The 12,251-nt window shown below is 46.5% G+C and overlaps 1 protein-coding gene across 6 annotated transcripts in view; it reads left to right on the top strand.

Moving 5' to 3' along the window:
- The first annotated feature begins 59 nt into the window (after positions 1–59).
- The window catches only part of TECTA (tectorin alpha), a 39,033-nt gene continuing 26,841 nt past the window's right edge, over positions 60–12,251 (top strand). The window contains exons 1-5 of one of the 6 annotated variants that reach the window (XM_026073004.1): positions 60–628; positions 2,523–2,953; positions 4,474–4,538; positions 7,180–7,313; positions 8,161–8,448. In XM_026073004.1, the coding sequence (XP_025928789.1) occupies positions 4,475–4,538; positions 7,180–7,313; positions 8,161–8,448 (486 nt within the window). In that variant the 5' untranslated portion in view covers positions 60–628; positions 2,523–2,953; position 4,474. Of the gene's footprint in view, positions 629–2,235; positions 2,954–4,473; positions 4,539–6,873; positions 7,078–7,179; positions 7,314–8,160; positions 8,449–12,251 lie in introns of those variants that run through there. The other 5 variants (XM_026072999.1, XM_026073001.1, XM_026073002.1 and 2 more) reach the window with 5 other exon arrangements.

Below are 12,251 nucleotides of genomic sequence, written 5' to 3'. Positions count from 1 at the left end.
TTAGCATCTAGGAGGGGAGACTCAGGAAAGCAAAAACTACTTTACTGGTTTCCTGACAGCACTGGAGGATGGAGGGAGCGTGCTTGGGGCTTACTAAGGAGCGAGGTAACGTACCTGCTCTAGGAAAGCAGCCAGCTGGGAGCAGTCGTCGGGGGGTTACTGTGCCGGCCTGCACTGGACTACCCAGGGAGAGGCTGGAGGAGGGAGCAGGTGCCTTGCCAGCAGGGATGTGGCTCCTGGGAAAAGCCCTTTTGCGGCTTCCTGGGGCTAGCCTGAGTCCCTGAAACGGGAATTCAGCAAAGCTAATTCCGCCTGTGGTTGCTCTGCCTTCTGCCCCCCCTTGCCTCGTCTCTTAGTGCTTGTTTTTTCTCCAGGTCTGGCATGGGAAGGAAGTGTGCTGCTCAAGAAACGGTGGTTTGTTCGGTCCAATGCCCTACCCAGCGCTGCGTGGCGGCGGCATCCCCTGCCAAAAGAAAACAGCGTAGAAGACAAAGTCTTCCCCGAGTAGTCAGTGAAACCTAATCAAACTTAATTGGTGTCCACTTGCCCAGGACAAGCAGGACCTGAGTGTTAAACTGCACAAGGAGCAGAAGGAAACCTGTTTTCATGGTATCTATCTCACAAAATGGTATGAGAAGGATCAATTTATCTTCCTTCTGCTGGTAACTTTTAAAATTTGTATGGGAGCGAAAAGGAAGAGTTAGGGTGTGTGGCACGTAGCACTCCTGGATATATTCTTCCCTGGTTTATTAGTGCTTTAAAATCCTGCTGCTCTCCTAAATTAGTTGTTGGCTTGGAAAAGAAAAAAACAATAAAGCTTCCTACTGGCATGGCCATGTTTGGAGGATAAAGACAAAGCAAACTTGGGCATCTGCCGTGGAAGTGGTTACTGTCCTGTGCCATGGTATGCTAAAAGACACTATTGGAGATAAAATATGACACCTTGGGCGTGAGCTTACTAAGCGCCTTTCCAGGAGCACCTGGAGTCCCACTCCATTATGGTGAGGGTCCTTTTAATTTTGTGTGCTGTTAAAGATTGAAAAAGTCTTACTCAAACTGTTCAAAATCTTTGGAGCAGTCTGGCAGTTTTGGGCTTTTTTGGTTTTTTTTTCCAGTTTATTTTCCTGTCCCCTCTCTTTTTCTGTCAAAGGACAGGAAACAGGTTGTGGATGTACAAGGGAGAAAAGAAGGAATACGTAACTTCTAGCAGTGCAAATAGTTAATAAAAGGCCCCCACCAAAAATGTCAGAAGAGAAAATCATTCTTTTTCCAAGTTTGTACCATGTGTCTTTGTGCATGAAAACATGACAATTTTCCCACCAGTTAATGCTGAGGTTGGACCACCACCTACTTAAATTGAACCTTGATGGAGGCCTTAAAATCAGCTTTACTAATGGGGTTCTGATTCCATCCTTTACTCTTTGTTCAATTCTCTGTCTCTGTCTCTCTCCCTCTCATATGACATTGATGTGAACTGAATTGAAGCGGTAGAGATCTTGGAGAGTAGAAATCAGGCTCTGGTGAGGAGCTTTGGTCTCTGTAATGCAGTTTAGGGCTTGCATCCTGCAACCATTTTGGCAGGTACTAACTTCAGGGCTAGCAGTGGTCCCATGCTAAATGAGCGGGGGCATGTGTGAGCCTGGAATTAAGCACAGGTCGAAATATGTGCAAAGCGAGTTGCCTATAACTTAGGCCCTAAGAAAAATAAGCATCTCTGTTGTTTCCTCAGCTCAGACTGTCACGTGCCGTGAACATGGAGGGCCAGGATGTCCTTGCTCAGTCCTGCAAACATGTAATTGCATGCTCACGTCACTATTTGTAGTTGCATTAATTATAGCGTGGGATGAGAGATGGGCATGAGAAGAACACAGTCATGCCAGGAACTTGCTAGTGGGTTGCAGCAAGAGGTTCAGCGAAGGGAGCTCGGAGCAGCAGAGCTTCTACGGGCTGCCTTGAATTAAGTGTGAGCAGCTATGTTTTCATGTAAGCTGCAGCTTGCACAGCCTGCACCCCTTCAAAAGTATGACTTGTGGGCCATAAGTCCTCACCAAGGTGCACCCTCAGCCTATGGTTTTGTCCCTTGAGGCAGCTGTGGACCTAACAAACGTCCCGGGTCTTGGCCGCTGCCAAGCGGTGACAGAGTTGGAGTTTTCCCCTGGTGTAAACTGCAGGCTGTACATGTGAACGCAGAGTCTAATATTCATGGTAGTCACTGCTTAAAATTCCCTGCGAGCTTGATTAAAAATGCAAGGCAGTGCTCTCAGAGGGTGGGAACAGGAGCAGAAGTAAAATCTTCTCCAGAAGATTTGGAGAGAATGTGCTTTATTGAAAAAGTTTTTCTTCTTGTACCTGTAAAAGCAGAACTGAGTTGATTTACAGAAACTAAAACAAGATTTTGATGGAAAATTAAGTTCATTGAAATTTCGTGGCACTGACTTTGTACTGTGCTTTAAGCCTAGCACTGTTTAATGCTAATTCTGTAACACTATATTGATGCCTTTTTTTTTTTTTCCTACACAAAGGAGGAAGGGGCTCAATTCTTCTGAGTTTTTTTTTCCCTTCAGTGAAAAGTGATTCTGAGCAGAACAGCCGCAAACCCGGCTCCAACTAGCTGACATTTCCATCCAAATCTACCTGAAGGGTGAGCTTTTTTGGAAGAAAGAAGCTTCTCTACCTCTCCAGGCCAGAATCTGATCTTTAGATTAACTTGCTGGTTATCAATAGAGGCAAAAGTTGTGATTGCAACTCAACACTACCGCAGCCCTAAAGCAACCCTGAAGAAAACGGACTTTTCAATTGCAAGAGCGAGAGGACTGAGACATCCGTTTAGTCATCAGCAATAATTGGCAAAAGAGCATGGAAATGCATTCTCCATTGACATAATTTTTCCCCCTCTTCTACCAAGACTGGTTTAAAATTTCAGACTTAATTTCTCCTCTAGTCTACAAAACAGGTTGGTAAAATTTTTTTCCCCATACTGACAAAAATGTATTTTTGAGTGTGGCATGCTAAGTAATGTGTTCATTATTTTCTGTCGTGTTTCCCAAGCGGTGCCTTTCTTGGTCTTGTTCTCGGACCGCCGTATTCTCCTCTAGTCATTGTGTGCCTGTTCTCCACTAACGAAGCTACAGGGACAGAGATTTATGACCTATATGAAATTCTATTGTCATGTTTTCATCTTTTCAAGATAAGGAATGTGGTAAAGCTCTTTCATGGTGAAATGAATTTTTCTCACCCCAGAACAAGTTAGCTGAAAGCAGATTTTTGCCAGCGTAATTGCGGCTGGCGCACGGCGAAGCACTGAACGAGTGTGGAAGTTGCCTTCCACGGTGTTTTGCGCTTTCCAAGCTCCCATTAATCGGACTCAAGTGTAAGTGCTGTGGGACAGATGACATAACGTTCCTCGCTGTAGCGCTATGTTATATGCATTCCGTATATGCGTGTGTATATTTAGAAGTAGTTGGATCTGTCGCTATTCCTAGATTATAGAAATAGATCCAAAAAGAGCGAGAATATAAAGAGATGCAGTGTTTTGTAGCAGTTGTGTCCACACAATTGAAATGTGTGTGGCAGAAATGGAAATGAAGGCTGTAYGTAATGTGTAGATATAATTGGTGTCCAAAGCTGATCCTGTAATTTTTATTCATATGCGTGCACACGGGGAGGACATGATAGCTTCCTATTAGCTCTGCATGAGCCGTGCCTCTGTATAATGAGCAGGAGTGATGGGTGAGGAAATCATAGCAGGTATTTTAGCAATATTTCCTATTTGATTAATAATGAGTAACAAATTGTGTCAGATGTGAAAGGAATTCAAATGGGTGCAGGTTTTCTCCTTCATGTACCCAGCCTCATTTTTGCTTCTCTCTATATCATTGACTTCTGTACAGCGAGGAAATTGCCCAGCTGTGTAAATGTTTGTGCTTCTTTCACACTAGTCACAAATGTTAAGTGATGGTTGTATTACCAGCCAGCGCAAAGGATTAGTTAAAGCAACATTTGAAGTCTCTTAACGATGAAAGTACACTGCAGCTTAGAACCAGCTTCATTTTTGGAACAACGCGAAGCTGTTCRTCTCAAAGTCGGGCAGAAGTGCCCTCATGCTAGGCAGATCAGGCAGGAATTGGTTGCGAACTATTAGGAGAATTGGAGACCTACTGAGAGACGGGGCTATTTCCAAAATCCACTCTCCGTGTGAAATTAGACCCTCTTCTGTTTTGGTAAGGGCTTGCTTTGACAGTACCTGCAGGGCAATGTACTTGTATCACCGGAGAGCTCTCATTACGCCACTTAATGAAGTAGGCATTTTAGGCCTGCTTCACGGGTGAGGGATCTCCATCTCCGAAATGTCCTCCCGGCAGGGGCAAGCAGGCAGCTTTAGGAAGTGGTTGCGCTAGACGTCACCTGGGGTTTGCTGGAGGATGTGCTTTCCTGTCGATGTGATGTGTGTCTGGGTTCCTCTCTTTCCTTTAGGATGAACAACCGATCGCTGCTTAGAACCTGGGTGGCCCTTTCGGTCCTAATTGCCCGGCACGAAGGTTAGTATCTCTGACCTCAGGCGCTGCGATACCGGTGCTCTTCCTCTGCGATGGGAAAGCGCTCGCTTTGGAGCAGTGCTGTGCCCAGGGACCGCACGAGTACAAAGGGCCTGAAAAAATCCCCTCATCCCTTGCTTGGGAGCACGTACAACACCGGGTCAAATTCAGTTTTTCCTTTGGGGTTGGAGGGTCCGCTTGGTTTTAAGGGTGAATAAGAAACACAGAGATTCGTGTGCCTTTATGGGTAAGCACAGGTGTCAGTCTGGAAGAGTGATAGACTGTGTTGTGGGAGATGGATTGTCAGCCTGTATAAATGGCCCTCGCTTCATTGGAAGCAATGAAGCAGCGATAGTTTRCATTAAATGAGGACCTGGCAGGCTGCTTTGAATATGAAGCTGAAAAAGCTGACAGGACATAGAGGCTGCGTAAGTTGTTGAGCTCTGTGAGCATTTTACATCTGCATGCATATATTATGTATGTATATGTCTGTATGGGCACACACGGTGTGTGCAAGAGGTTGCAATAGTCTTGCCAGTTGCTATAAAATAGGACTTTGACAAATTTCAAGTCTTTGGACTGCTGACCAGGCAGACAAACCTATATCAAGTAAAGGGTAAATTGGGTGAGCGGCAGCAAAATGTCRCAGCCCCCGAGGTCTTCTGTAATTAAGTTTTCCTTTGAGCTCCTGCTTAGGAAATGTTGGCAGCACTGGTTGTAGAGTCGTCCGACACCAGGTCAGGATGTGCCCCTGTTGTGTCCTCTGGGCTGCAACCTAGGGAGGGATGTGTCTCGGGGAGATCACCCACGGTGGCCACATTTCTCTCGGTGCGTTTTGTTTTGTGGGGATGAGGTTTCTTAACTGGGCYGGACGAGGCTCCCAGCAACATGATCGGACTGCGAAGTCAGCCCTGCTTGGAGCAGGAGGTGAGACCAGATGGCCTCTGGAGACCCTTCCAAGCTCCACTTTTCTGTGATGTTGAAAAGCACAGGGACATCTCCCTAGTCTCATGGGGTCATCTTTGTTAGGTTTTACTCCAGAGGGAGGCATGTTGAGTTGATATGGACTGGCAAAGCATCTTTAGTTTAGTAACGCAGCGTATTTTCACTGCATGGTTGATACTAGGTGTGYGACTGACTCGAGGACCTCTAGCCAGGGAGCCTAGAGCTTGGGAGCTGGGAAATCTTGAAGTGATTTCCCTGGTCAGCTACTGAGGACAGCTCATTTAAAAGCTGTGACTCTGTTTCTCCTCTTGTAAAATGAGGACGGTAGTTCACCCGCGAGAAATGCCACCAGTGGTAAAAATCATTGTCAGCAGGGGCTGGCGAGGTGCTCGGGCAGTCAAAGCGACGCGTGCAAAGTTATAGCAGTGTCACGCTACTAACACGTAAGAAGCCAACACTGAGAAGTTTTTGCTGAGCTTCACATCTAAAAAAGAAGTTAAATCTATGTCTCGTAGCTATGCCTCAGCTGTAATAACCTGTCAGTCGCATAACAGCTGTGAAATGACTTGTTTTACTACCTGGCAGCGAGGAGTTCTGCCACGGTCCTTGAGAGCCTCCTGCGAAAGYAGGCTGGCAGCTCGGCGCCGTCACGCACCGCCAAACTTTATGTCCAGCAGGGAACTTAGGCCACACGCCTATATCTTGGGGCATCTGAACGCAAGCAGGGTTTAGGCCAGATTTCCCTTTTTTCCCTTCTCCCTGAGGAAAGCGCGACCGGTTGAATGTGCTGAGAAGGGTCRGCTTGCTACCATCCTTATTCCAAGGCAGTTTCTAGCAGGGGGCAGCTTAAATGTTACCAGAACAGAACAGCTTCCCCTTCAGGGAATAGTAAGACACCCCTTTGCGTCTTTAAAAGCTGGACTTAGAGCATGCTCTCTTCAGCTAGAGGCCTCTGCAAACTGCAGGTTAGGACCTAGAAAATAAAAGCATGTCCTGAACTGAGCTAAACAGAGCCCGGATTGTTCTGAGCCCAGTCGCTCGCGTCGCCTTCGATTGAATAYCGTGGGGACAGTACATTTCTTTTCTACATCAAAGAGGAGAGGAGGGGGAGGAAAGCCCAACTAAGTCCCCGCTTCCTCTGTGAGGAGTCACACTGGTAGGAAACTAAAAAAATGGGGAAGCAGACGATAGCAGAGATCTGGCAGGAGCCGGCATGGGAAAGGGCATTCGCCCTAGGGMCGTGAATGTATGCTTGTGAGCAGAGCTGATTGGAAAATGGATTTTAGTCTTGAAGAAAACGAGAGGCTTGTATTGAAACACGTCAAAGCCTTCTTTTAAAATATTTTTAGGAGAGGCAGTTATGTTCACCAGCAGTACCTTTTAGCAGGAAACCTAATTTTGTCAGGAAATGTTGGAACCATGAGTGCTCCCGGGCGGCTGACGGCTGCAGGGAGCACGGCTCTGAGCGCAGGCACAGGCGGAGGCAGCAACCCTTCCCGAGGCACCTGAGCAGCTCCCGGTCCGTCCTGGCACCTTCAGCGAATCCCTGGGRGTACAACAGAGCTGTTCTCCCTGCTGTGCAGATGCAAAGCTGGAGGTCAGAGCTTTGGGACAGGCAATCCCAGGGGCCGGGTCGTGCTCCCTCCGAAGTCAGGACCAGTCCTGACRTTGTCATAAGGACTCTGTCCTCTCCTTTCAGCTCACGCCATGGCGGATCTGTATCCGTTCTGGCAGAATGACACGAAAACGCCCAAAGTTGATGATGGAAGCTCTCCTGAGATTAAGCTCTCCGTCCCGTTCATCTTTTTTGGAGCCCCGTACAGAACCATTTATGTAAGTGGAGAAGTAGCTTTGCTGCAGACTTTCCTTTTATTCTTTTCCTTGCCCTTAGCAGCTGCATTTTAAACACGCTTTCCCCATCGTCAGGAATTGGAAGATTTATTAGTACCTACCTGACAAGTTCTTAGATTTCATGAACTGATAGGTTTTATGATTAAGAAAGTCAAAGGTATATTTAATGGGCTAATGTTCATGGGGAAGGAATATAAAAGGCAATAAATTGTCTTTGTAGGTGATTAAATAGTGCAGCAAAGCTAAGGCCTTGACACAAGGAACATTATTCCTGTTACATGACAAGAAACAAGAACTTGCAGAGACCCGCAAGGAAAAAAAAGGCAATGATTTGGACCTTCATTTGGGTGCCCGAGAAAATTATGGACTGCTGCTGTTTTCAAACGAGATTACAGCAAAAGCCTGGTGAGAAGAAAGCCATCCCTTCCAGGCTGTACTAAAAGGATTAACATGAGCACATAAAAACAGTGCATTAGACGCTGGCCTAAGTCAGCATGACCATAATCCCGATCCCGAGTGTGTCCRTGTTTTGTGGGAGCTAATCTCTGTGTGTATAACCGGTCAAAAGCAGGCCATAAACATGTGAGCCCAGCTATCAGAAGAGAGGCAAAGATACATTAGCTTCCCAAACCCAGCCTTCCTCGCAGCACTGGCCTCTAGCAGTAGGATGAAGCTGAATCTCTGCCTAGATGGTCAGGCCTTCTCGCAGACTATCGTTGTTATAAGCCAACCTCTGTCAGAAGCTGCTCACCCTGCATGTTCTGCCAAACCGGCAGCCCTCTGGCTGCTGCTAAGCCTTGGTCAAATGAAAGCTGCTCTCTTTCTGCAGGTCAACAACAACGGCGTGATCTCCTTCAACGTGCTGGTGAGCCAGTTTACCCCAGAAGCCTTCCCCCTCTCGGACGGCCGGGCCTTCCTCGCTCCGTTTTGGGCGGATGTGCACAATGGGATCCGAGGAGAGATCTACTACAGGGAGAGCACAGACCCCGAGCTGCTGAAGAGAGCCTCCAAAGACATTCGCAAGTACTTCAAAGACATGTCCTCTTTCTCTGCTGTCTGGATCTTCATTGCCACCTGGGAGGAAGTCACTTTCTACGGAGGGAGCAGCACGACTCCGGTAAGGGCAAATGGTTATGCTTCTTGACTGATGGTGTTCGATGTTTAAGTCTATGTCTATAAGTGTATTTAGTAAAGGAAGAACCAACAAACGAACAGGAGGCTAATGAGTCAGGAACCAGAAACACAGAGTTTTGCTTCCTGACTCTGCCACAGGTTGTGTGTGGAAACCTGAGCAAGTCATTTCATCTTYCTACTCTTCAGTCGCCCTTCTGGCAGATGAGCATACCAATCCTCTCCCACGGTAGCCCCTAAGATCCTCGCCGTATGCTGCAAGATCTTCAGGATAAGCATYCTCTCTTAGGTATTTGTATGTTGCACGCCAAAACAAGGCTCTGATGCTGGTTAGGAGTTTTGCCTTGATCATATTCTGGATAATTTCTGTTRGATACAAATGCAGATTTCCATTTTCATTTGTGCCTTGCTACATGACCTTYGCTTCGCCTGTTTCCACGTTGATAAAACAGAGCTATTTTTGCATAGCGCTACAGGGACCTTGGAAGAGCCAAATTTTATTAATGTAACATTAGCTCAGGGGCTTCTCCGTAACTGGGAAAGGGGAGATTGATGCCTTCTGTCATGGCATGAATCACTCAAAGTTTGCACCGCTAATCTCCAGTCAGTTTCTCAAGTGTGATTCAGTTTAAAGGCAACTTATTATGGCAGTAATGTAGCCTGGGTGTTGGGTGAGCAACAGAAGCACCCTTTAGCAGGGAGCCAAGTACCAAAGGGAGCCGTACTGTGTATCTGGCATTTGAGCATGCCCATGTATACGTGCGCTTGGGGCTGAAAGGCTGTGTGCGTGCACATATAGCAGGCGCTTTTAGAGACTCCAAAGTGGCCAGTGGTGCCCAGGAATTGAGCAGAAAGTAACAGGAGTGCCAAACTGCACACAGACTTGCATCTGATCCTGCAAAAGGACTTGAGAGCAGCTCTGCTGACCCCAGGGCTGGATCGGAGCACAGGAGCGTACATGTAGGGGGGCAGGGATAAACCTGACCAGCACTTAGCCCTGGGGAGAAGGAGCAGGGCCTTCTAATATTGGGAAAAGACAGCACGTAGCAGTGGGGTGATCGAAACAAATGGGCTGCGGAGGTGGAAGGCTTCCTTTGTCTCTCTTATCATAATCTTCTGCTCRGTGCGCTGTTCTCCTCCTCGGCTACCCTTTTGATGATGGATTTTATAATTCCCCCTTCTCTCCCCATTACTCAAGACTAACTAGGATGCAATACAAGTCTGATCATTTTTGCACCCTCAGCTCAACTTCCAAGGCTACGGCAGCTTCGAAATGRAGCTTAGCTGTTACTTTCTCCTTGCCTCCACGAGGAGGGAGGGCTGCTCCTGCAGAAAWTGCCCAAGTTCAAGAAACGGCAATAAGCTAATTTTTGGCTGTAATCCATTCTCCAAGGAGTCTGGGACAGGAAAGAGAAAATGGGAGCTCTAATTTGTATTTATTTGGCAAAAATAGCCTTTTCCTTTCAGATCATGATGGTTTTTTTCATGGCTGAAGCTGAAATGCTTTCTTTGTAGCRCTAATCCAAGAGGGTGGTGAGGGCATCTCATAAAAAAGTGTTGAACCAGCTGCTCTGAAGTCCTATGTGGACACTTAAATAGAGAGGGGAAAAGCAAAGGGAATATTGACATTTTTGCAATGATAACTGACCTGTCTGCATTGCGAGACCAATGGAGACTGACCAGAAAGTCACGCTAGCGATTTGGCTGCAGTAGCTCTTTGCATTTACGAAAATGCAAGAGTCTGATCTCTGAGGACAGGGATGGTGGTAGCAGGTGTGATCTTCTTCTGGGCAGGAAGCACTTTTAAATTCTGGTTAATACATGAGCTGTGACAACAGCTGACATTGCAAGGTCCGTGCCGTACCGCTCATGTGTTGCTGGTAGGGTCCACGCAGAAGACTGGGGTGCAGATAGCATGTGAGTGACACACACTATTGCTTCGGGAATGGGTTTTTCAGGATCGGTGTGCAAACTATAAGTGCCAAGAGTTAGCTGCTTGTCTCGAGGAGCTGGCTCTGATAAACAGTTCTGCTCTTTTCCATTTGTTAGAGAGGCTTGAGATTTAATGCATATTTTTTTCCAGTCCTGGCAGTGCTCGCTGAAAAAAATACATATATATATATATTTGCAGACAGCAAGCAATACAGAGATTCGTGTATTGCCTAAAGAATTACATTTGCAACACAATGCAGTTTATTTTGTTATAGAGCAGCCTTCCCGTTCAATAGCCACCAACGCTCCCGGTTGGCATGCGGAATAGCACGATGCAACTTAAGGAGGAAATTCTTCGCAATGCAGAAAAGCTGCAGAAAATTCTTTACCTCTACTTTGAATAGCAATTTTGTGAATATGGCATCATGGATGCTGCACTTACTGTCTCTTGGTGACTCCAGATCAAATGGGTTCGATTTTCAAGGACCATTTTGTATGGCTAGGGTTGCCAACTCACTTCTGGCTGTGAGTGTCAAACTGGGAAATCTACGTGGTTCATGTAATCGCTCCTAATGAAGACTGCCGACCAATCTGGAAACTCATGATGCTGGGTCAGCTCCCATTAGCCTCAAGGATGCACCCAGCCAGCGTGGGGTTCGTTCCCCTTGATAGCCTCATAATGCTTGTTGTAGTCGTAGGGTATGTTGGGACCCTGTGCATGCTGGGCACCATGCGTGCTGCACATGCTCAGAGTARTGTGCAGTCCTTGCTGTGGAGAAATTGCAGTCCTACAGGCAGGACAAAAAGGTGATGGGAGAAAGGATGCACCAACCTGTCCCCGAGCTGCCATGACAAGTTTGTTTGTGCTCAGCAGGCTGYGATTCATAGAACCCGATAGCAGGGCACTTCTTGGGCCTTAGTCTGGCTTTCTGGACAACGGGTCTGATGGGAGATGTTTTCTATCATTTCCAAATTTCTAAAGGCATGGCATACTACTTCTCCAAGATAGCTCTAATGCCATTATAGTTTTAATGCCTTCAGATCTCACAGTATTGGAAAAAGACTTGGCAAAGGTCAACAGATGTGCTGAGGAGGTAGAGAAAGAAGCAGATGTAAGAGGTGGAACCAAAGGAAAAGGAGACAGTATGGATGAGTGAAAATGGTAGCTTCGCATTAGATTGCTTTTTCCCCTTCCCCTGATGTGAACTACACCATTTCTAGTTTGTAGAGGCCGGTTAACTAGGCTCATCATGTTATTTTCAAATAAGTAGAAGAAGGGTAACATGTGCATTGTCCTCCACTGAAATTCTGCTTCCTCAGAGGTGGAAGGACTGGTCATTTACCAAGGCCCAGGCCCGGCGCATRACCGTTTAGGATGGGAAGCAATGGGAAAGACAGGAAAATGCAGATAGCTAAAATGAATTGTTGACTTGGAATCGATCTGTTATACTCCCAGTGTTGAGTTCTGCAACCACATTTAGATACATAGAAGCATGATCTTAATTAAGGGGATAGTGTCTTTTGCCTTTCTGCACAACTGTAGAAGTTAAGAGTTTAGTTTTATGTTGCCTTCATCAGCTGGCAAAGCACATCCTTTTTTGCATGAGACCCGGGTTCACAGTTGAGTGAATTTATCTGAAATATTTGTGGCTGGAAATGCAGTCATTTCAAGTGAAAGGAAGAATGTGATCAGCAGATTTGGCAGGTAGCTATGGGATCCGGTAGCTAAGCACAGTGGCATTTCCTTAGGTATAAGACATGGTTGACTTTGATGTATACCTCTGTTAACAGTTCTGTAGAATATGAACGCAGAAGGGAACCCGGTAAGATAACTTGGTGATGAGAAAAGCTAAGATT

This window comes from Apteryx rowi, unplaced genomic scaffold (genome assembly GCF_003343035.1).
Source record: "Apteryx rowi isolate R43461 unplaced genomic scaffold, aptRow1 scaffold_356, whole genome shotgun sequence".
Classification (NCBI taxonomy): domain Eukaryota; kingdom Metazoa; phylum Chordata; class Aves; order Apterygiformes; family Apterygidae; genus Apteryx; species Apteryx rowi.
This window is presented reverse-complemented; position numbering and strand designations above follow the sequence as displayed.